At 38.5% G+C, this 25,503-nt stretch overlaps 5 protein-coding genes across 5 annotated transcripts; 1 reads left to right on the top strand and 4 right to left on the bottom strand.

Moving 5' to 3' along the window:
- Positions 1-238: 238 nt before the first annotated feature.
- Positions 239-2,764, bottom strand: LOC133709965 (perakine reductase-like). The gene is made up of 7 exons (XM_062135927.1): positions 2,606-2,764; positions 1,914-2,084; positions 1,610-1,813; positions 1,322-1,494; positions 1,129-1,225; positions 885-1,038; positions 239-714 (listed from the first exon to the last, which is right to left on the bottom strand). Exons 1-7 carry the CDS (start codon positions 2,663-2,665, stop codon positions 539-541), a joined length of 1,035 nt encoding a protein of 344 aa, XP_061991911.1. The 5' UTR covers positions 2,666-2,764; the 3' UTR covers positions 239-538.
- Positions 2,765-4,793: 2,029 nt separating this feature from the next.
- Positions 4,794-6,429, top strand: LOC133710929 (anaphase-promoting complex subunit 13-like). Its single transcript, XM_062137084.1, has 4 exons — positions 4,794-4,933; positions 5,398-5,534; positions 5,650-5,703; positions 6,175-6,429. The coding sequence occupies exons 2-4, from the start codon at positions 5,459-5,461 to the stop codon at positions 6,234-6,236; spliced, it is 192 nt and encodes a 63-aa protein (XP_061993068.1). The 5' UTR covers positions 4,794-4,933; positions 5,398-5,458; the 3' UTR covers positions 6,237-6,429.
- Positions 6,430-6,992: 563 nt separating this feature from the next.
- Positions 6,993-8,300, bottom strand: LOC133711911 (F-box protein At5g07610-like). The gene has a single exon (XM_062137984.1). It carries the CDS (start codon positions 8,298-8,300, stop codon positions 6,993-6,995), a length of 1,308 nt encoding a protein of 435 aa, XP_061993968.1.
- Positions 8,301-12,633: 4,333 nt separating this feature from the next.
- Positions 12,634-13,686, bottom strand: LOC133711910 (uncharacterized). The gene has a single exon (XM_062137983.1). The coding sequence runs from the start codon at positions 13,684-13,686 to the stop codon at positions 12,634-12,636; it is 1,053 nt and encodes a 350-aa protein (XP_061993967.1).
- Positions 13,687-19,561: 5,875 nt separating this feature from the next.
- On the bottom strand, positions 19,562-21,031 carry LOC133710437 (F-box protein At5g07610-like). Its single transcript, XM_062136506.1, has one exon. It carries the CDS (start codon positions 20,962-20,964, stop codon positions 19,630-19,632), a length of 1,335 nt encoding a protein of 444 aa, XP_061992490.1. The 5' UTR covers positions 20,965-21,031; the 3' UTR covers positions 19,562-19,629.
- Positions 21,032-25,503: the final 4,472 nt, after the last annotated feature.

The raw sequence follows: 25,503 nt of genomic DNA, 5'->3' as shown, positions 1-25,503 counted from the left end.
TTCTAATTTATTAAAAGCAACTTGCAATTCGAAGTGAAGAAACGAATCATCAGCTTTGGGCCTGACAATTAGTAGTTTATATTTTATTCCAGCATATGAACCCTGAAAACTTGCAAGAAGTCTGTACAGATTCATTTTTTAATCTTCAAAGTAGACTTTCATTCTATTGTACCTTATCAATGTTGAATAGGTGCTAACTGCTAACTAAAACGCTATGACCACATAAGAACTAATCCCATTATTTTTGCACAACAAATATTTTTTATTTATCTTAACAAAGGGATTACATAGCAACTGTGACAGTGTCACTGTACGTTGCATATCATTACAAACTTTATACCAAACTGCTGTACAGATTATTGTAGGGATTACATACCAACTGTGACTCTAACATCTTATTCTTGAAGCAGAATGTTTAAAACATTACAGTATTTTCTTTATAAATTGACTAAAGTGAAACTGCAGCAACCAGATTGGTGATAGTGATGATGCTCACCAATTAACTCAGTACACAAAGAAACTGACAGCACCCTTGCAATTACTTTGATGGGGTATTTGCATTATTCCACATGAATTTTGACAGAACTTCAAATTCTCGGTCGCCTTCAACTTCATTAATGGGAACAGCATCACAAATCTCAGTCAAATCCTCTTTCGTAAGCTTCACATTCAATGCTCCAATATTGATACAAAGGTTCTTAACTTTAGTAGTTCCTGCATATGTAGTCTGAGATTACAAAAGTATCATTTGACTAACAAACAAAACCTTCAATCCCACATATTGGGTTCAAAACCTTGGTCATTAACCAAGATTCAAGTATGTAAACAAGATAACACAGGTTATGAGAGCATTATTTGGAAGAGATCGAAAGAGTCGAATGTACCTGGGATTGGAACTATGTCATTGCCCTGATGGAGAAGCCATGCCAGAGCTAACTGAGGAGCAGTGCATGAATGTTTTGCGGCAAGGTTGGCAAGTTTGTTATAGAAGAGTTTGTTGCTCTCCAAATTCTCACCATTAAACCTTGGATGAATAGACTGGGGACAAAATAAGAACAATAATGCAAGATTATAACTGTGATTGCTCTAACCAAATAATGAACAATACAATAATGTTTCTGTTCATACCAACAAACTTTCTGCAGGCAAGCTCTCTAAAATTGCCTTCCCACCGAAGAAGCCACGACCAAGTGGACTATATGACACTATCCCAATTCCAAGTTTCCTGTAAATGTGGTTGACTAATTACATATCCAAGTCTTAGAGCTAATAAACTAGGAAGAATTTGATATTGTAGAATTCAGAGGTGAAAATTACAAACCTGCAAAGTGGAATTATCTCATTTTCAATTTCACGAGTCCAAAGAGAATACTCCATTTGCACTGCAGTAATGGGATGAACAGCATGAGCTCTCATTATTGTGTCTATACTAGCTTCTGAAAGGCCAATGTATCTTATTTTTCCTTCATTCACTAGCTTCTTAAGCTCCTCAATCTTCCTCACCAAACAGAACAAACATTTAGATATATGAAGATACAGTACTTAAAGTACAATTGAAATAGTTAATGAAAGAATGATACATAAATGGCAAAAATCTCTCAGATCTTACCGTATCCTCAATTGGCACTGAAACATCGACACGGTGCTGATAGTACAAATCAATGTAGTCGACATCCAGCCTCTTCAGACTAGCTTCACAGCATGCTCTTACGTACTCCGGGGTCCCATTTACACTGAATTCAAAGCTGTCTGACTTGAGAATGCCAAATTTTGTAGCCAATTGAACCTTTTCTCGAGGAAGTTGTTTTAAAGCCTGAAAATGCAAGAAAGCTAAGAAAATGTTCTACAAAAAGTCTTCTATAAATAGATTGTCTAATCAAAGAGTTTAGCCCCATTGAGTGTGAAATATTTACCTTGCCGACCATGATTTCATTATCATGATCCTGACCATAAGCATCTGAGGTATCATAGAAGGTGATGCCCCTATTGAATGCTTCCTGTATCACTGAGCATCCAGCTTCGTGAGAGAGAGGAGCATTGTATATTCCAGATAGTCCCCCACATCCAAAACCCAATCTAGACACCTATAGGCCAGAAAAGTAAAAGCCAAACGATCAACCAAACAAAATTAACCAATTAAGTTATGTGTACATCATTACTTATAACTATAAAACTCAAATTTTCAGAAACGACGGGAAACCAAGGAAACTTTTTTCTTTTTTGATCTTGAAGATAAGTTGTTTAGTGATAAACATCATTTAGGTCACTCTGTGATAGCTAGATTAGTGTCATAGTACGTCATCAAGGAAACAGAAAACCAAACTCTGTACAAACATCATAGTTGATTTGCAAAGTTTAATGATTGAAAACATGGACCTTATACCATATATAGATTTGCTATTCAATCAGAAACTATTACAGTGAACTGATAAGATAATGACTAAACAGTGTTTTAGAAACTGAATCTCAGCTTTATAGTATGATATTGATAAACTGTAAGAGATTCTGCTCTTAATTTGATATACATTGTTCTAATGAAATTGATCAGCATAGTTTTAGTTGATTTCCAAAGATATAGACCAAAGTGTGAGAAAAGTAAAGTTACCTCCAAGCCTTGACTGCCCAGTTTAACCTTTGGGATTTCAATATCAGATCTGTCCTCCATTTTCAGCAAAACCAGATTAGTGAAGCTTGAGATTTGTTCTTTTATCTCAAGTGTTCAGGTAGGCAACATCTCCACTTCCCACCAACTTTATGCTATTGGATTTTGGAAGCAACCGTGAGCCTTGAGCCTCACATCTCTATCTAATCATCTCCTGCATAGAAAAAGGAGAAAATTTCGCAAACAGTACACTAAGGAAAGACCACTAATAATTTTTATATATAAAGTTCCAAACCAAATATTTCGGTACACGAAATCTGAAACTCGACCCACTATCAGTACACGACGTCAATTTTTGACACTAAAATATCCATTATGCCCTCAGTTTTTTTTTAAATAATTTTTTTTCTTTTATTTTTTTCTATTATTTTTTTTCCTTCTTTTTTTCTGTTATTTTTTTTTCCTTGGTTTTTTCTGTTATTTTTTTCTATTTTTTTTTTGCTTCTTTTTTTCTGTTATTTTTTTTGTTCCTTCGTTTTTTTCTGTTATTTTTTTTCTATTATTTTTTTTCCTTCGTTTTTTCTGTTATTTTTTTTTTCCTTCGTTTTTATCTCTTTCTTCTTCCTTCTTCCAGGCTCACTCCCTCGCTTCCAACGCCGCCTTCCTCACCTCCACGCTCACTCCCTCGCTTCCAACGCCGCCCTTGCCCTCTAATTGGTGAGATTTATGGTCCTACAGCTTATATTTGTAACTCAGCCAATATTTAGTCACGTGAAAAGAAAGAAAGAGATAAAAACGAAGGAAAAAAAAAACGATGGAAGAAAAAAATTAACAGAAAAAATTAAGGAAAAAAAATAATAGAAAAAAATAACAGAAAAAATGAAGGAAAAAAATAATAGAAAAAAATAACAGAAAAAAACGAAGGAAAAAAAATAACAGAAAAAAAGAAGGAAAAAAAATAATAGAAAAAAATTACAGAAAAAATGAAGGAAAAAAATAATAATAGAAAAAACGAAGGGAAAAAAAGTAACAGAAAAAAATTTATCAAAAAAAAAAAAAGAACTGAGGGCATAATGGACATTTTGGTGTCAAAAATTGACGTCGAGTTTCAGATTTCGTGTACCGAAATGTTTGGTTTGGAACTTTATGTATAAAAATTATTAGTGGCCTTTACTTGGTGTACTGTTTGCGAAATTTTCCCTAGAAAAAGATACATTCTTTTTTGCTTTTATCATGAAAAATCCAAGTTTTTAAGGAAATCAAGTAGCCATTTTTGATTTTTCACCTGCTAATTTTCCTTCCAACCGTATGCATTATTTGTCGTATGTATTCCACTCTTATTCAAATTCTACTATTTAAGAAGATTATCCCTGCTATTCCATGTCAGCCCATAATAAAATGTTCCAGTTTTTCTGAGCAGATTAGTAATTTTGGACAATAACCTTCTGGCTATAACCAATGCACTTCAAATTAAGGTCCTGCAATTTCTAACATATATTCTATTTCAAGTCTGTTTCCTTTAAAAAAGTAGGGGATCCAGATTACTTAGCAACTATGAGTCTATGACTCTACCTTGCATACCATTATTTTTTTTTACCAAACTACTACTATAATTATTGAAACAGGATATTATAGCATTTATAATGTTTTCCTGCTTCTAGCTAGTTCATAGAAATTAAGGCACTAAACAAGTAATACATATCACATATATACCAGTACTCACAGTTTGCACTAAACAAAGCTGGAAACTGAATTTACAGACACATGCCTTGCACTTCACTTAGCAACACATAAGAATGACCTCACAAATATCACAAAAATAATGAAAACATACTAAAATTAGGAAGGAACTCAGAAACGAGACAAGCAGCAGAGAGGATGCAAGGCCCCTTTTCTGTCTTGAAACAGTCGTGACTTAGCAAAGATTCATGAACAATATATAGTCCAAAAGAGGGTCTTTAAATTTAGATGGGATTTGCAGATTTGAAATAAACTGTCAAATTATAGCCAAATTCAAGGGACATATATTGACAATTAAACCTATATTATATCCACCTCAAAGGATTAGTCTACTTTTTCCACAATCCATGTCCCTTTTCTAATTTTGTTTTTGGTCTGGGATTTAAAGCCCAAACAAAGGCAAGAAAAGAGAGGCCCAAATACCAGAGGAAGCTGATTCCTTTTCAAGTACAAAAGGCGTCTTCTTTTGAGCTTCAGATGGTCAGAACTCAGAACAGTCCTCTTCTCTTGTCTGTTTAATTTCACAAGAAGCAGCGGGACTAATTCGGATACGAGGGTGGGTCAAGGTTACTTGAGCCTTCTTAATCTCAGGTTTTGCTCTTTCTCCACATTTACAATTTTATGAGATTTTGACTTTATTGTGTAATCTCAACCTGTTTTACTAATCAAGTGTGAATCTTGGTCCTTTTTCTCTCTGAAAATGAAACTGATATACCTCTAAGGAGTGCAAGGCCATTAAGGGCTGTTGTGGAATCAAAAGCTCATTGCATATAGCGGGCCTTGTGTGTTTAAGCTATGAACTCTTCAGTTCTGTAAAAAATCTCTAATTGAGTGTTTTGAGTAGCAAATAGCAGTCATTTATGGGCATTGGGTGCTTGAGTTCCATTTCATTGAAGTAGGACATACCATGGTACTTTTATGTTCTGTTCATGCCCGCTTTGTTAATACCATAGTCTATAGCATAAAGCATTCTAGCCAAGTCCCAAATCAATAAAAATTGAGGCCTACATGTTACACTAAATTTATTAACTTGAACACGATGTGTTGCTTTCCAGATACAAATGGTAAACTTCAAATTGAGGAGAATTCTTGATTGGATTTTGGCTTAAAGCAACTATGGCCGAATTAAACCTGGGTATACTTATAGATGTTGTGGATGAAGAATGGATGAAAGACACTCTTCCAGATGATGGTATCATTTTTACTTCTCCTTTTGATATGTACCTCAGTACCTGCAAATGCGTTAAATCGAAAAAAGTTTTCATCATGTTTTAGTTCAATAGTTGAAAGTATTGTGTGTGTTGCAGATCTTCCCCTGCCGCCAATGCTGGTTATAAGGACTGATGACACCGAGGATTCGAGTATGTCTTCTAATCACAATGCTTTCTGTCTAAAACGATACCATTACCATCTGAAGAAACATGCCTTCACATTGCATATATTTTAACATGCTGGCCTAGTGTCCTTGTATCCTTTGGAAGCTTGATTAGCTAAAGTATCTCTTTTTAACTGTATCCAATACTATATGATGTGAGGATATTCTAGTGTTCAGGAACTATTAGGGGAATCACTTTGGTTTACTGATTTGAAATGTTTGGGAGGAAAATGAATTATAAGAATAGTTTGATTATCATTCTTTTTATTGCCATGCCCAGTGCAACAATGTTGGTTTATCTCCCACTACAAGAAAAAAAACACTGGGCCAAAACTAAATGATTGAGAGGAATTTAGGACTTTGAGCACTATGGTTTAATATGTGTTATTGGCACTTTGGAAAAGATTCAGCCTTTTTACTTATTTCTGTTTCCATTTTTTTTTTCTCAAATGTTCAGATCAGGAGACCCGAAAAGTTGAGGGAGATAGTTGGCATGATCTTGCATTAGGGTCTCAATAAATTCTCTGGTAAAAGAATGTGTTTAAGGTGGTTGTTTGTTCAAAGTAATTGAACAGTTGCTGTATGGATATGTATGTTTTTTAATAGGGTCATGAATGTCGACCTGAGGTTTTGGAGGCTATGTTCCTTACCAGAAGTTGATTGTGTAACACTAATTCTGTAAATTTATGAGCTGGTGGTAACTGGTTTTGTATGTTTGTCATTTTTCCTTCAAAAGTGGACTTTAGTGCCCCTAATTTGGAATCTGTAGTGCCAGAAATATTCAGTGTTACTCTGGTTGATAATTCTTAACAATACCAAAGCTTATTATGAACAAATCTGGTAGATGGTGTAATCCTAGTAGAAAAAGCTGGTAACCTGTTTTGCATAACATCTTTTCAGTCTTTGGGGTTTCGATTCATATAGCTCTTGGGATTTCAATGGAATTTCACAATTTTTGAAGTGAATTATTTGTTCTGCTATTTTAAGTTTTGCTAACATTTGGCTTTTAATGGTCACAATGCATTAGATCGATAAACATTGCATTTAAGGGGATGCACTCTTCGATTAGTTCTATCAATTGTATGCATCTTTTCAGTATGCTGTTATAAAATTTGGTGAAGATTGGCTAAACTTTGATGGATTTTCACCAGTAATACTCAAGTACCTGCTGATTTCATATGTAAATCTGTGACCGCAAATAAGAACATACTGATTACATAATACCACTATAATTGTATCAGCATAACATATTTGGCTACATTTACTATCCCATCCTCACACACAAGCTAAAGTCTCCATGTAAGGATAGTTAGCAGCCTCCATGTGAGAGCATCGATCATTATCCAAAGCTAGAAAAAGTTCCTTATCGGCCAGCGCCGCTGATGTTTTGAAGGTCTTATTCCTTAGATTATAAGACATGACTTTGCCAGGCATATGCAACCAAAGGTTACATGAAGAATCCTCCTCCTCCGCATCCTTTTCCTCCTCTGGAGAGAGGCACAAGACAACAAAAGAAATTGTGTTAGGAAGAGCTGCGAATACCAGATTAAGATCAACGTGATGCTTGATAAACCAGCAAGAGTAGTCCCTCTCCATCTCCATGATGTCAAATTGGGGGTCGTAATGCTTGTAAAACTCAATCAAATACAAATGGCCGCCAGACTCGCCAAAATATCTATCAGCTCTTACAGCCACAGGAACAGGAGTAGCAGCAGCGACGAGTTGCAAACTTTGTTCATCTATGTCAAAGTAGTGTAACACGTCACCTTCATCTCTTATGAATCTACCATCGCGGAAGTGGCACCATGAGTCATAGCCATATCTGTCGGTTATGCGTCTTATCCAATGAATCTTGCCATTACAGTATACTGCCCCTTCCGTGCTCCTGTGGTCAAAGTGCATGGGATAGCTGGGGAATAAAGGAACCATGAGAAGCTCCTTCCACTCTTCAGTCTCAGAGGAATATATGTCTAGGTGGTGGGACTGCCCCCAAAACGAGTAGTTAGTGACGCAGACCACCTTGTAAAAAGGTGATATGGAAGGGTCAAAAGCCAGAGCATAACGTACCGAATACCTATCATATTTTTTATTTTTCATAACGGTTGGAGAATAAAGAGCCAAGAATTTGTTGGTTGTGGGATTCACAACATATGCGGGATGATCTTTGACACCATATGCTTGACGCAAAAGAGAAATATCCCTAGAGTAGCGAAGGCAAAGGAACAGGCCGTTGCAGGATTGAATAATCTTCAACCTGGAGCCATCACCGAAGGAATCGTTTATAGCTTTGAAGGGATTCCCAGATGGGATTTCGCGGTCACTAAGAGCAATGGACTTGAAGGACTCGTCTTCGGTTTGGCTAGAAAAGAAGCCGGAGATCTTCGACTTTTGATGTAAGTGGCGGCGAAAGAATTCGGGGTCGGAGATGAGAGTGAGCCAGTGCCTGGAGACGCACTTGAAACGGATCAGAGATAAGGCTGGAATCAATACAAGTATCTGAGACAGAAGCTCTTCGATATTGGCCACCGTTTCTGCTGCTGATGAGGAATCGCAGTGAATTCTCCTTTCGTTTCTTTGCGCCATCGGGTTAGGGTTTTCAATATCAAGCTTTTCAACTCAAAGTAAAGTACACCGTGTGATATAGTTTTTTTTTTTTTTTTGATAGGTGAGGAAAGATCCTACCTATCCACTTAGATTAAGAAAAGGAAAACCAAAGTACAAAGGAGGGGGACCAAAACCAAAACCTCCCAGATAAAAGGAAAACGTACGTGACACTAACGAAAACGAAAGTTCGGAAGACCCAAATGGTCTCTGTTACAATGTGCAAGTATAAAGGGTGGAGCAGAGTCCCACCAAAACAAGCTTGTAGCAGCTGTACCAAAATTCGCTAATGCATCAGCAACTTGATTACCTTCTCGAAATATGTGTGATGAGCGGAAGTTTATTTGAGAAATACGATACAAGCAATTGCGCCATTCGATGCGAAGCATCCAAGGAACTAAATGAGGACTGCGAAGAAAGTCAAGGATAAGAGAGGAATCCACTTCCAACCAAATATGTTTCCAGTCTCTAACCCAAGCAAGTTCAATGGCCTTGATGACCGCCATCACTTCCGCAGCAACTGAGCTAGGAATTTCAAGATTAGCAGAGAAAGCACCCAGAACATGACCCCTGTAATCTCGAAAAACTGCACCATAACCCCCCACATTGGAACCATGCTTCCAAGCACCATCAGAGTTAATTTTAATCCACCCAGAAGGTGGAGGATGCCAATTGACTTCAATTATCCTAGGAGCATTGCGAGGCTTGCATTGGACACCAAACCTCTTCAATATCCGGAGATCACGTATGGTGTTATGCATGTTGCCGTGAACAAGTCGACTAGCATACTGAATGTGCCCTGAGATCATTCGACAAATCACACCCACATGAAACACCTGGCCATCATATTTTGCTTTGTTTCTAGCATTCCAAATGAACCATAAAACTGTTGTAAAGCAAGCCAACCATAGCTCTTTTAAATGTGGACTAAAGCCAGCAGAGTTGCCCAAATGAAACACGCCTAATATTGAGCAAGGCAAAACACCTAATTCAAACTGGTTAATCATGTGGTTCCAGATTCCATGAGCAAATGGGCAATGAAGAAATATGTGATCTACAGAATCCAAATTAAGAGAGCAAAGACCACAACGAGAAGCCAAAGAGACTCCCCTTTTCTGCAAAAACTCATCAGTAAGCACCCTGCCCCTTAACACCTTCCATGTCAACAATGAGATACGAGGCGTAATGTACTTAGACCAAATGCATTTACCCCAATCCATTGAAGGAAGTGGGGGGCGTAGAAAATGAAAAGCTAATTTAGCAGTAAGCTCACCCGAAGAAGATGGTGACCATATCAATGTATCATCAAGTGTAGGATCAATAGCAATGGGCACCTTACTAATCAACTCACACAAAGCAGGATAGTGGAATTGGAGTAAGTCTGGCAGCTCCCAGGACCCATGATTAATGAAAGTAGCCACAGACTCATTAAGGCCATCCACAATATCAATAGCCCCAAAGAAGTCAATCAAAGGCTTTCCCATGAAATTATCCTTCCAAAAGGACACCTTTAAACCTGATCCAATAAGCCACCGTGCCTTATCAATAATTACAGGCCAATACTTACGTACACCAGGCCAAATTGAGGAGGGCGTATATGAAGTACGAAGAGCACCATTCCTCCAAAATCTAGCACGAATCAAAGAGCAACCTGTAGAGCTAGATGAAAATATTTCCCAACCACGTTTTAAAAGAAGAGAACGATTCAGAACTGTAAGTTGCTTTAGGCCCAATCCTCCTTCCTCAACTGGAGTGCAACAAGATTTCCAAGCTACCAGAGGGGCTCCACGTTTGTCAGTTGACCCTGACCAAAGAAAGTTGCGACACCAAACTTCCACACGTTGAAGTAAAGAAACTGGCCATTCATACACTTGAAAACTATATATAAACATACTGTAAACCACAGATTTAATCAACTGAACCCGACCAGCCATCGATAAAAGAGAGCCCATCCAACTTGAAAACTTCAACCGCACTTTATCCACGATTGATTGGAAATAAGACACCCGCGGCTTGCCATGAAAAATAGGGACTCCCAAATAGGTAAACGGGGCTGAGCCAAGAGAAATGCCCAAGTTAGTGGCAATAGAGTGTCGTCGATAATGAAGGTGCTTACTGAGAAAAACTTCTGATTTTTCCCGATTAATAATCTGTCCTGATGCAGCACCATAATCATCAAAGAAATGCATAATCCTTGCAAGATTGCGTCTGTCACCTCGGCAAAAAATTATGACATCATCAGCAAACAAAACATGGGAAGGAGCTAGAGTGCCTCTAGGAGAAGAAATTAGATGTAACCGTCCCGAACTTACGAGGTCTGAGATACCTCTGCTAAGAACCTCCTCAGCCAAACAAAAAAGTAGAGGAGATAGCGGGTCGCCTTGCCGCACCCCTCGACCACAAGAAAAGTAGCCCACTGAGCTCCCATTGATTGAAAGAGAAAGCTTAGCTGACCGAAGGAGAGCATGCACCCAATTCAAAAACTTTTGATGAAAACCAAAGGCTTGAAGCACATGAATAAGAAACCCCCAAGAGAGCGTATCAAAAGCCTTTGAGATGTCCACCTTGATTGCTACATTACCTCCATGACACTTAGAATCCAACAGATTAAAGCACTCAGAAGTCAGCAAAATACAGTCTGAAATATGACGGCCAGGAACAAAAGCATGTTGTTGTGGGGAAATAATTTGAGCCGCAATGGAAGCAAGCCTAAGAGCCATAATCTTTGGAATGATCTTGAAAACAAAGTTGGTCAGAGCAATAGGACGGAACTGTGTGATGGAATCTGCATGATCAACTTTAGGAATCAAAACAATCAACCCAGAATTGAAAGTAGACGGCATAATGTCATGGGTAAAAAAATATCGCACAGCATTGACAACATCATCACCAACTATTTCCCAACAAGAGATAAAAAAATGACCAGTGAAACCATCAGGACCCGGAGCACTATCCGCATCCATAGATTTCACGGCAGCCAAGATTTCATCCGCCATTGGAATAAGAGTGAGGGCATCATTTTCTTCAGCAGTAACCATAGAGGGAATAACCCGATCAACTAAACCATTATCATGATACTCTGCGTGGTTAGCAAAAAGATTTGAGTAGTAGTCAAGTACATGATTATGAATGGAAGATGCATCTTCAAAAACCTGGTCACCCTCACGAAGAAGAGTAATAGAAGATCTCAATCGGCGTGCTCGACACATAGCATGAAAGTAGGTAGTATTACGATCACCATCAGATAACCAACGTAACCGAGACTTCTCACTCCAAAATAACTCTTGCAACCGAAGAGACTCAATTAAGTTTGCTTGAAGTTCATTTTCTTTAGAAAATTCCTCATCTGACCCACCAGAATGAGCAATGTGCTCTTGCAGGATAGTTAAAGCAGATAAGTCAGCGTCCACCCGCCGGTGAATGTCCCCAAAGACCTCCCAATTCCATGCTTTGAGTGCTTTACGCAGAACACGTAGCTTATGTTGCAGAACCGAAGGAGGACAACCATGAGTGGAAACAGAGGACCAACATTGCTTAACAAATTCCTTAAAATCACTGTGCTGCAGCCACATCTTATGAAACCGAAAAATACTTTGACAAGTCCCAGAAGCTTTTGAAAAAGACATTAACAAAGGATTATGATCTGAGCAAATCCGCGCTAAAGTACAACAATCAAAAGAGTTCCAGACATCAAACCATTCTAAGTTTGCAAGACATCGATCCAACCGAAGTTCAACATTACCCCGTAGACCACGACGCCGAGCCCACGTAAACTCAGCTCCTTTAGTATCAACATGAATTAGTTCGCAAATATCAGACATAGCTTGAAATTCCTCGCAAGAGCGACGACAAACAGGAGCACCTCCTTTTTTCTCATGAGCTCCTAACACCGCATTAAAATCACCAAACACTAACCATGGCCCTGAAACAAATCTGCCCTTAACTTCAGCGAGATCAGTCCATAGTCTTCGACGCTCAGCCATAGTAGTGCGAGCATAGACTGCCGTTATAATACAATTAACTGAATCATGCATGACCTGTAGAGTGACTTGCTGATCTGTCACAAGGAGAACACGCATCATTGGAACAAGAGAAATCTTACCAAACAACCATAAATTAGGCCTAGAACCTCCGCGATCATTAGTACAAATTGCTGCCAAACCAAAACCACGCCAAAATGATGATGGGATAGAGTTCAAAGCAACAAAAGGCTCAGCTATACACAGTATTTCCGGCTTGTGAACCCGAATAAAATCTTTTAAGGCATTCTGCGTAGGGGCATTAGCAATACCCCTGACATTCCAGTATAAGACTTTCATTGAGAAACCGTTTTAATACGACGGAGGTACTCCTCCCTGTTCTCAATTTGAGCTGCCCTACGCATAGACTTCTTCTGAGCTTTGGACACAACTGTTGTAAATTCTTCTTCTTCCTCAAGACGATGAGTTTCTTCATACCAAAGAGAAATTTGAGAGGAGGCAACCACCTTTAAAGGCTCAGGTATCACTACCTCCTCACCATTAACATTCTGAGCACTATCATTTTCACTAGAATCGTCAAGCACCTTTTCCCTACTTGGCCGCACCTTCTCAAGTAAAGGCATACTAGCCACTGGTATCTGTATCTCCCTGGTGACCGGCTCCACAGGTTGCACAACGGAAGGGGCAGGATGCTCCACCTCCACAGCAAGATCCATGTTACCATCAGTACCACTTGCATTACCCATTAGCTGTGTTGCAATAGGATTAGGAAGGGGAGACATCCTAGTGAAAGACGGCCCTTCTCTAGGATCATCTATCACAGGAGGAGAAGTATTAGCAACAATCACTTGCTTCCCATTATCGCGTTCTTCCTGCTGTTTTTTAACATAAACCTGCTTAGTTTTACGTCGGCGGCGACGAGGCATACGTGAACGGCCACGAGCACCCTCAGTCTCCTCATGCTGCATTGAATTTGTACATTTCTGTAACAAATTACATGAAGAAACCCTATGGCCCACATTCCCACAGTGATAGCAGAAGTCAGGGAGGCGCTCGTACTCAACCTCCACCACTACAATCTCCCCAGTTTTCCTACGTACAGTCAATTCACATGGAGGATCAGAGGACAAATCAACATCGACCAAAACCCTAGCATACATGCCACACCTCCTATCCAAGGTTTGCTGATCAACTTTAATAGGAACACCAATTCCATGAGAAATCTCAAAAAGAGTAATAGGTTCCCAAAATTCTAAACCCAAGTCCCAAATCCGCACCCACACTTGAGCATTAGTGTTTCTCTGATTGGATGGAGAAAAATTGGGAGTCCACCGCATAAATCTCAAAATTCCAGGCTTTAACGCAATAGCCCCTATTCCCCATACCATGGCGAGCACCTCCTTAGAGGAAAAGCAGAAGGTAAAATACCCCTTACCCATCGAAATGAAACGCCAGGGACCTATCGCTCCCCAGACAAGGCTCAGCTTCTTATGAAGGTCGGTATGAGAATAGTGCTTTTCTCCCGGAGCCAAATGAAGGCGTGCCAAAAGCATATGTTTACACTTCTCCAATCCAAGACGGTACCCCTCCTCTGAAATCGTCACTGTTGTTCTGCCTTCATGCATTTCCGGTGGCGGGAGGTCGGTTGGTGATTACGAATTTGGAGTTTTTCTTTTATTTTGTTAAGTTTTTGCCTTCATTGGGTTTTCTGCCTTAATCGTATTTTTCATTATTGCATAACATGCTTATTCTCAATTTAGAACTTCATCTTAGCATCATAGATTCATAGGTAATATTTAACAAATATATATATATTTTTTTTTGGGTGGGGTTTTTTGGTGTTGGTGGGGGGCGGTGTGGAATTATGCTCTGCCAGTCTGCCGTATGGGATACCTTAGGCAAAAATAGAAACATTAGCAATCAAAATAGTGACGTGGGATGATCTCTACTATCCGATTCAATCTAACTGTGTGTATTTTGAAACCAAAGTACAAAAAAAAAAAAAAAAAAAAAAAAAAATCACTGAAAGAAACGTCAACGGCTAAATGGTGAAGTAGGAGATCTTTGCTCGTTTCTCTTCTCCCCGATCCAATACTGGCAACCCATGCACCATATTCCCAACGACAGAGAGATCCAGAAACGCCTTGAGGGAAAGAGAAAGAGCACTCCCTGACGTTAGAGAGAGGGAGAGGAGGCAGAAAAAACCCAGAAAGATTCCTTACTTTTTGTGAATTAATTGGGTAGTCTAAAGCTTTGACCTTTAGGCTTTTCGGGGGTTATTAATTGGTTTTAGCCTTCTGTTGTGACAGCACAACGTTAAATAGAAGCAAAGGAGGAAATTATCTATAACTACATGGGACAAGGTTCAAATGTGCCTATAGATATGCTAGACACGCAAGATAATTACTGCAATCCTACATGCATTTAGGAAATATGAAATCACTTTCTCAATTCCTACAACAACCACTTTGTCACCTTTCTCTTTCAATCAAAACTCAATTTCTATGGTTTTTTTTTTCCAAGAAATTCGATTTCTTTGTTTCTCACAGAGACACAATCTATGCTTGCTTCAGATTTATATATAAAAATGACGGCCATTAAGACCCTAATGTTTATATTGTGGCCCAGCATATCAACTGCCATCTTCCCCCTAGTAATAACTACAATTTCGATCAGTCCAACTATTTATAATTATCGTTCTTTATGCACAACTTAAACATCCTAGCTAGTAGCTTCAGGCACATTAATTTTCCTTCTTGCATAATGTAATACATTGCAGTTCTTCACCCGGGTGTTCAAGTTCCTGGTAAACAAAAATAACTAGGATCGGTAAACAAAAATAGTTAAGATCAGGTGGATCAGAACTCCAAAAGGAAGGAAGAAGCAAGCACACTAGGAAATTTTCAAAAACAGAGGCAAAGCACGCATTCAGTACAGAACAAAAACGTAATTAGTATAATTGGAATCATCGAAAGAAATTCTATATAGCTCGAAAAAATGTATAGCAGACCAAGGTTATATTCAAGATTTTGTCATACCTTGTGTGATAACTCAGGACGATCTGCTGTCTTAGATTCTTAATGCATGTCTCCAAAGTTTCTCTCGTTTTTAGACATGATTACATAATTAATGTTCACTGTCAACATGCCTCAAGTATGTTTGCTGTATATTGCACTGTGTCTATGAAAGTAGGAAGCTAGGCTAGCTTAAACAAAGCATTACATTTAAGTACTCAAAGTCACATGTAGTTGCGACTTCATTATAGTCTAAGCAGGACATTGAAATAATTACTTACAAGGGACTTACACTTCACTCCTTTGTGCGCTTTATTTCCTAAGGCTGAAACATTAGTGTCAGCTAATTCTTTTCATAGTGATGACCTTTTTTCTTATGGTCACTTTATCTAACTCAGTTTCAGATTTCTTGTGCTATATATGATTATAACAAACCACAAATAATGACTGATAATCCGGCCAATATGCTGAAAGAAATGATAGTATTTTAATCTATTCTAATTAGAAAATATACATGTATTTCTCATACAAATTCAGCAAAACTTACATGGCACCAGCAGCATAATATATATGGAAAACATATAGATTCCATCCTCACACACAAGCTAAAGTCTCCATGTACGGACAATTCTGATTCTCCCAAATAGGATTATCATCTAAAGCTAGAGAAAGTTCCTTATTGGCTAACTCCACAGATGTCTTGAACGTCTTACTCTCAAGATTATAAGATACGACCTTACCAGGCACATGCAACCAAAGATCAGTTGAAGACGCCCCAAACTCATCATCTTTTTCCTCCTCTCGTGAAAGGAACAGGACAACAAAAGAATTTGAATCAGGCAGAGTAGTCCCTCTCCATCTCCATGAACTCAAATTGAGTTTTACAGTGCTCAAAAATCTCAATCAAATACAAACAGCCACTTGACTCCCCAAAATATCTATGATGTAAATCCTTAGTGGGAGACTTATAGGAGAAACCATAGGACATGTTCCTGACAAGTGACAACCAACGGAACAGGAGGAGTAGCATTGGCGAGTTGCAAACGTTCTTCATCTACGTCAAAGTAGTGTAACACGTCACCTTCATCTCTTATGACTTCACCATCGTAGAAGTACCAGCATGAGAAAAAGCCATACTCGTTGGTTATACTTCTTATCCAATGAATCTTGTCATTGCAGTATACCGCTTACCGCACCTTCCCTAGCCTGCTCCGGACGTCAAAGTGCATGGGTTCCTCCTTGTACTCTTGTAGTAGTAAGGTCTGGGCTCATCAGAGGGGCTGTGGAAGAAAGGAACCTTGAGAAGCTTCTTCCACTTTTTAGTCTCAGACGAATATATGTCTATTTGGTGGTGCCTCTCCTCACCATACATGTTACTCACGCAGACCACCTTGTAGAAAGGCGATATGGAAGGGTCAAAAGCCAGAGCATAACGTTATTTTTTTACTTTTCTCAACGGTTGGAGAATAAAGAGCCAAGAATTCTTTGGTTGTGGGATTTACAACATATGCGGGGTGATCATAGACACCATACATTTGACGCAAAAGAGAAATATCCCTAGAGTAGCGAAGGCAGAGGAAGAGGCCGTTGCAGGATTGAATAATCTTCAACCTGGAGCCATCACCGTAGGAATCATTTATAGTTTTGAAGGGATTCCCAGACGGGATTCCACGGTCACCAACAGCAATCGACTTCAAAAGACTCGTCTTTGGTTTTGCTTTCAATACCAGGCTTTTCAACTCAAAGCAAACACTTTTTTGAGTTATGCTCCTACAAGGAAGCTAAATTTCAGGTTAAATTAATTTGAGTTACAGTTAAATTCTTTCGTTAGAAGCTCTCCCAGCTCAATATAGCTAGTAAACTTTTAAATTCAACATTTTTTTTTTGTTGAGATTTTGCCTTTCATTATATTGTCTGCCTCAATCATATTTTAACTATTTTTCACTATAACATGTTAATATGCTTGTTCTCAATTCCTCAAAACATGATCTTTTGCTTGTTTTCATTGGAAAAATGAAGAAAAATTGCGAGCAGCTTTCGACCTCAGTATAGTCCATACTCAACCAAAACATGCTAATCAAAGAGTATTGTCCCAATTATTTATGCAACTGCTCATCGATTTTGAGAGCTTGGATGCAATTTTTGACAAAAAAGAAAAAGAAAGAAGTGTGCACCGTTTGCCTTGTCAAACAAGATTTGATTATCGTCATGGTCGTATCTAAAGTATATATGGAAGGTAATGTCTCATCAAAGCTTCCTGTATCACTGCACATCCAGCTTCATGAAAGGGAGGAGCACTGTACATTCCCTGTAGTCCCACATCCAAACTCAATCTTGAAACCTGCAAACCAGAAAAGTAAAAGCCAACTTTCAATGAAGTATACGCCAAACAAAATTAACGGAAATATTGTGTTGATAGTTTACCTATATAAATGAAACTCAAATTCCTCAAAAAACACCAAGAGCATTTAACTTTGATTTCTTCTGAACTTGAAGATGTCCAGCGAATAAACATCATATCTGTCAGTCTGATAGATCAGTGTCATAGCCATTAAGGCAACCGAAAACCAATTTTTGTACATGCATTATAGTTAATTTGAAAATTTTTCTGGTTTGATGCTCAAACTTTATATAATATCTATTCGGGATTTGCAATTTGTGTACCAAACCATGACAGCAAACTGAACCAGATAGTAACTTCAGTGTGTTTTACAAACTGAAATTTCAGCTTGATAGCAATTTGTGTACCAAACCACCAAGAACATTTAACTTTTACCTCCAAGCCCCAACTTCCCACTTTAACCTTTGCACATTTCATCTCAGATTCGTCTTCTATTCTCATCAAAACCGGAGTTGTAGCTGTTCTACTGTGAAAAACTAGCTTATATGTTCACTTGTTCAGGTACGCAACATGTCTAGTTCTCACCATCTTCCTTGTTGTGCAGAAGAAAAATGTGAATTTGTCTACTTGAGAACCAATATTACAATTTATTTAGTACCAGAAATAATATATTTTGTCCGCCCTAAAAGAATTCATTCAATGTAGAAAAGCAAAGTAGACCTACGAATTCCCACGCCTAATGTGGTCAGCTAACAAAGTAGGTCTTCAATTAGTCCTGCTCCGTGTATTCTTTCTGTTTTCAGTCTTGATGACTCTGCCACAATGCCTACTACCAAATTGCATCTTACGTTTAGAAGCAAGACATGATTACATCATTGCCAACACTAATCTCTAGAGCCTAAAACCTTCTGGCAGACAGCATCACATACTTCAAGTTTAGATACAAAAAAAGACTCTAAAAGGCATATCATTACAAACTTTATACCATACTACTTTTATCAAAACAGGATATTAGAACATTATAGTATTTCACTATTTTGTTGTTTTAGTAACATAAAAAGGCCTTGCACTAGCATTCCTTTTCCATCTGCTATGTCACCTTCAGTTGTCTGATATGTGCATCCAAGAATAACAACATATAAGGGTGCACACATGTATATGAACCAATGGAAATAAAAGGAAAGTGGAGACGTGTGATATGGAAACTGTGATCTTCTACATGTTTAAAGTAGTTGGATCTAACTCGAGTAATTTTATGGTCTAGAAGGGAGTGAAACTGTTTTGGAACTTGACCGGAAAGAAGTTGCCAAAAAGACTTTTAGTGCAATATTCAAGGAAATGTACCAGGGATAAGTTCCTATACTCTTAAGCTGTAATAAGAAAATACAGTATCGCATCTGCCAATCCTACATTCTAATTGAATTTCAGCAACAGCTTTTCCGTTTAAAGAGAATGGCAAACAAAAATGCATTTGATTTTGATGTTTCCCCACAAGCTAACAGAGGAAAGCGTCCCAAATATTCTTGAGGCATCAAACTTGTCAAAAACTGCCCACTGATAACAGTTTGGGACTGCTAATGCACCTTAAGGGGCAGAATAGAGTTTCTGATACTCAAAAATGGGAATTCAAGAACATTTAAATTTTCATATGCTATTTCAAATACAGTAAAGAATGGCTAAATTTTACTGGATTTCTACCAGCACCTTCATATGAAGGTCTGGGAAAACAAGTTCCACACATCAAGAATCAGAATCTACACAATCTAGCTTGTTGATGCTAACTTCATCTAAATCATTTCTTTTATCTTCTTGAGCTGTATTTGATTATGACAAACCACAAGTAACTAGTAATCCAACAGGTTGAAAGAAATAACACCATTGTAATAGGTAACTAGATATATCATATGTCTCATACAAAGCATAACTTACATGGCAACAACAACATAGCATGTATGGGATACATATAGATTCCGTTCTTACACACAAGCTAAAGTCTCCATGTAAGGATAGTTATCACCCTCATATTCATCATCATCTAAAGCTAGAAAAAGTTCCCTATTGACTAACTCAACAGAAGTCTTGAAGCTCTTATTCCTGAGATTATAAGATACGACCTTACCCGGCATATGCAACCAAAGATCAGTCGAAGAATCCTCACCATCTGTTTCCACGTCTCGTGAAAGGAACAAGACAACAAAAGCATTTGGATCCTGTCCAGGAAGAGGTGCAACTACCAGACTAAGATCAACATGGTACTTGACAAACCAGCCAGAGTAGTCCCTCTCCATCTCCATCACCTCAAATTCAGTCTTACACTGCTCAAAAACCTCAATCAGATACAAACAGCCACCACCTGACTCACCAAAGTATCTATCAATCAAACGGGGAAACTCAGTAGGAAATTTGTGTTTTTTCTTCAAGGGAATATTTTTCACAACCAAAGGAACTGGAGGAGTAGCAGCAGCGAGCCGCAGACTTTCTTCACCTATGTCGTAGTAGTGCAACACATCCAATTCATTTCTTTCGAATCCAACTGTTTCAACCACACCATTTCTGCGTGAGCAGAATGGCAGGCTCGCTTCCCATCCGTTTCTTATCCAATGAATTGCGCCGTTGCAATACACTGCCCCTTCCCTGCTCCTCTCATCAAAATGCATAGGCATATTGCGCGTATCAATGTGCCTGCCCTCGTCCGAAGGGCTGGGGAAGAAAGGAGCCTTGAAACGCTTCACCCAAGTTCCGGTCTCCGACGAATATATCTCTATGCTGTGGCGCTTGCCGCGGAGAATGTCGTGACTGACACACACCACAGTGTAATGAGGCGATTTCGAAGGGTCGAAAGCCAAACCATACCTCACAAACATATACATTTCCTCCTTCTTCACAAGGCTTGGAGCAGAGAGAGCGCGGAATTTGTTGGTGGTGGGATTGACAACATACACAGAAGGATAGTTTCTTTCTTTTTCTTCTCCGGGGAATTCGACATAGCAGAGGAAGAGGCCATTGCAGGACTGAAGAATCCTCAATGCGGAGGCGGAATTGGCGAGAGTTTTGAAGGGATTACCGGATGGGCTGCCGAGAGTGATGAAGTTGATGGTGGTGTCTTGATTGGTTTGGGAAGAGAAGAAAGCTGAGATTTTGGGGTTAGGGTTTCGGAGAGTGTGGCGGCGACAGAAGTCGGGGTCGGAAATGAGAGAGAGCCAGTGCTTGGAGACGCACTTGAAGCGGATCAGAGATAAAGCCGGCACCGATATAAGGATCTGCTTAAGGAGCCCTTCGATGTTCGCTACCGTTTCTGCCGACGATGACATTTTGAGCTCTCAATTCTCCCTCTAGGGTTTAGGGTTTTGCCTTCAATTCCCAAACTTGCTGCTCTCAGCTCAGCTCAGCTCAATGTGTTTCCAGAGAGACGAACAGTGATCGAGTATGTTATATAAAGGAAAACGAAGTGGAAAGCAGGCCCAAAAGCACCAAAAGATATTCTTTAGCCCAAAGTCCATAAAGACTGGCCCGTGAATAAGCATAGATTCAGTACAATAGCAAAAAGTAAGGATCAAGTTGAGTCTAATATAACCACATTGTGTGGTAAGGTTGATCAAGCAGCCTAGCAAGGATACTCCATGTCTAATGTTCGAGTCATAACTCCCACCAGTTTGTGGTCGGCAGGTTTGATAGGCATTCAAGTTAGTGCGCTTGCAGCGTGGGATTAGTCTGACTTTGCTGAGATCTCTTCATGGACTTCGGTTTGAGTACTGACAGGAGTAGTATGATATTAACTCGCTAACGTAACTAAAGTGACTCGCTACCTCACCCCCGATTAAAGAAAAAAATTCAGTCCAATCTGACACAATACAGGTGTGCATCTCAGTAATTGAGCAAGGAAATTATGTTCAACTACTCTTGAATTTAGATTAGACGGTGGAAATAAAAAACTCAAACAAATATTTTTTCACCCTTGAATTTAGCATAATTTGTTAATGGATTATTTCCCGTATACCTAGAAATCACATGTATTGTACCCATTTGCACCAACAAGTTTGTATCACACTATTTTCTTAAGAAAAGACTTCTAAGGGTAGTCCTATTTAGGGTAGTGCCTTTTATATTCTATGTTGACTTTTGGGTTCAAAATCTTACATTTTCTTAAAAAAAACCTGTTCAAACTTTTGAAAAAAAACAAAACTAGCCTTCAACATGCCCAAGTTTTTACCTAACGGTTACTTTAATAGGCGGAATCATGCTGCTTGTTTCTATCTTAAGCTTAGGCAAATCTTTCTAAGAAACTGAAAATCTAAACTTAAAGACAGTATGGGATTAAGGCTGAAAGTAGATATAAAACGATGATATAATTATAGAAATATATTGATGAAGTGGATGAGCAATCTGAAATTATTTATTCAAACATAATTACAAGCTAAAAATTCAGAGCCTCATTCTCAGGTAAACAGCTAAAAAGCTGTTTAGCTATCCATAAGAATGATTACAGATACTTACTTGTAATGAAAGCACACTACTTCACGCTAGACAGGAAGGAAGAAGCACACTGCTACTATGACTTTCTTACTTCTTGAAAGAAGATTCTTCTGCTTAATTTTCTGATGTCCAACAAACTAACTCTAAGGCTCCTTATATAGGGAGCGGAACTCAAACTAGATTTCAAAACATAAAAATGTACAGCACAACTCTATCATTTTCTGCTCCCATGAGTGCTCCTGATTATTGAGGTCGATTGACGAAAAGCAGATTCTTTTAGATGAAATGTTTTTCACCTTCTTCTTTTTGAAAAGCAAAAGCATCTTTAGGGAAGAAGCCAAAGTTGCTTTCGGTGTTTTTTACACCTGCTGCTTCACATGTTTTCATCTGTTTTAGAGTTGTGGCCAGGGACAAAAGAGCTGTTTTCCATCCTGGCTTTAGTTCCATTTTCTTCCACGTCAGTATCTTCATACATTTTCTAGTGGTTTTTGTTTTCAATCTTTTCGATCCATTGAAAACAGGCTAACGTGGAGTCTATCTCTTTTCTCTTAAGAGACAGAAAAATGTCACTGCTAATAACCTCAGGGTGGTCGTATGTAGTAACAATAATTGTTTCTCCTGCTGCCAGGAATGTATTTTCTGTATCTTCTTCGATGATCTTCTTGATGTATTCTAGTGACATGGCCTTCATCCAGGGAATACTAGAATTTGGTTGTCCATTGTATCCAACACATGCAGGGTGAAGATACTTCCCTTGGATGATTCTCACATAATGATATGGAGAAATATAATCAACCTCCCCATTGGTCTTCTGAATCCACTCTGGAGGAGTAGATCTAAACTTCAATATGAGGATAAAGTCGTTTTTTCTGACGTTCTTAACTGTGTTGACTATGAGGGGTGGCAGTCCCCTGAGATCATCATTTGTTTTGGTCCAGAGATTGTGGACAAAACCATTTTCAACAAGCCAGAGCTTGTGTTATTGAGGATGTTCACTCTGGACATTAACCACATATCTTCCAACATAAGGTCCAGGGATAGTGAAGAGAGTTGTTGGTAGGCATGAGTCAGAATTCTTACTTCCAATAAGATTATGGAAGTCGAACCATTCTGATTCTCTTAGTGCTATAACAAGAATTCTTGCACTCTCAGGATCTTCAAGATACTGGATTTTCTCATTCTGGACAGCACTCTGCTGTGTATTTTCATAAACTTCTTCAAACTGTGGTCTAGCATTTTCATGGAGTTCTTCAGCTAATGCAAACAGAGCTGGGAACATGATGCCACTGTTTCTTTCCTGAAAGGCATATAAAAGGTTATCTAAAATTGTCTTCTGGAGGTATGCTAGCCTCCTGCCAGTTCTGAACACAGGGTCAGCAAAGGTTTTCAATTCATAATTAAAAACATTTATTACTCCAGTTGGAGTTGATTTGCTTTTTGGCAAAGCAACAGCTTTCAACGGTCTTGATGTGCCTTTACCGTCTGCCGTTTGAGACGAGCTAGCCAATCCTTTACCCTGGGATTGATCAGTTATGGCTAGTCCTTTTGGACTTAGCAAGAATCTTTTGAGGATTTTTTCTTTTGATTCCTCAGCAGTTTCAGGTTCTTTCCCAATTCTTCTGTTTCTGGGGTTACAACCTTCGTCGTCATCTCTTCGGCTGAACATTGCCATTTGTCTGGTTAAGGCGTCTGGAAGATAGTTCTTATTTCCTGCAATTAATTCAACATTATAATCATATTGGTATAGTCTGACAGTTAGTATATGCACTATTTTGAGACAGGTTAGCTGGTGGCTATAAGGTATTGACATTGATATTAATCCCCTAAAACTTGTAAGGAAAATGAGAAAAACATGACATTAATCCCTAAATTGCTAAAGGAACAAAATGGCTCTCTCTATCTTTGTCTCTCTTTCTTTCTAGAATAAGTTCCCAAACCTCTATATATAGTCCTCTCCAAACCAAACTTTAGTTATGTGATTAAACCTTGCTGTCTCCTAGCTAGAATCCAAACAATGAAACAATGAACAAGAGTTGGACGATGCTAATTCCAGTTGAGAGGTAGAAATCAGCAATGAACTTTGGCCTCCTTGAGCAACGTCGTTTTCTGGGTTTTTGTTTCCATTCAATGTGCATTTGGCCATTTGCTTTTGTTTTTGACTTACTTCGTAACTGTAGACACAAGGATTCAACAAATACAGAGGATCTAATAGTCAGAGGTTGGCTACATGATGATGAGATCAGGTATGAGTCCTCATTGCCAACACTGAATTGGTCCCACCATATTCGGAGAACATTGATGATCAGGGGTGGTCCAATCGCATTTCTTGTCCATTAAAGTGATTAACAGGGGTTGTTGCTGAATAGTATTCAGCAGCAGTGATCAAGTGGCATGACGCTGGGGCTTCCCTTAAGACGCTGCTGCAGGATGGCTGCATATACCATCAGGCTTAACCGAGTTCCAAACCGATCAGTATGCAAGCATATGTATTACAAACTACATGTATTATCTCTTTTCCTTGTTTTTGTAACTTAAGGAAGTAGTAAAACTATATTCACCAAAAAAAAAAAAGTAGTAAAACTATTACCATGATGCCGGTGTTGTTGTATCCTGAATTTTCAGAACAGCGGTGCTTATTAAGGTTCATTACTTTATTCAATCCAAAACCAAAACCCGTTTAGTGAAGAATAGAAATTAAAAAGAATAGCAGTGCTCATTTTAACGTTCTGATTCTTCCTGTGAAAATTTAAAATTAGCCGGAAGGATTGAATACCCGGCCTAAACTTAAATACCAATAAACTAATATCTAGTATCTCAATTCTGCATGTATAATTCCTGGTTCATGTCTGCTTCAATCAAATCCCGACTGGTTTTTCACTGTAATGCTTGTCTGACAGTGATACCATGGATATTATGTAGAGTAAGACTCTACGTGAAAAATTATCAACCAAAGCCACCGATTAAACAAAACAAATGGCAATGGAAAATAATTGGAAATATAGAACACAATTGATAACTGCATTGCTGTATGCTACTAGTAAGTCGGTAAGAAACATTTCTTTTAATCAGTGGATTTGAAGAAAAAGTGACCTTTTCTTTTAACTTTCAGATTAGAATGCGTAAAATACAGACAAGAAAATCCGATTGCCATATGATTATAAAATGCAGTCTCCTACATAGAAAATAAAATGAACCTACAAAAAAAGTGTACAGTAGATAATTTTAGTCCAAGTCTAAAAAGAAAAGTAAGAGAAGAAGGTTCTTGTCAAGTGCCCCTCTGAGTAAACTAAATATGTTCAGAAAACGTGGTTTTTGACTCAAATTCGTAGACCCAAATGGGGCCTAAATCATCACCTAACAAAAAAGAAAACGAAAAA

This window comes from Rosa rugosa, chromosome 5 (assembly GCF_958449725.1).
Source record: "Rosa rugosa chromosome 5, drRosRugo1.1, whole genome shotgun sequence".
NCBI classification, from domain to species: Eukaryota; Viridiplantae; Streptophyta; class Magnoliopsida; order Rosales; family Rosaceae; genus Rosa; species Rosa rugosa.
This window is presented reverse-complemented; position numbering and strand designations above follow the sequence as displayed.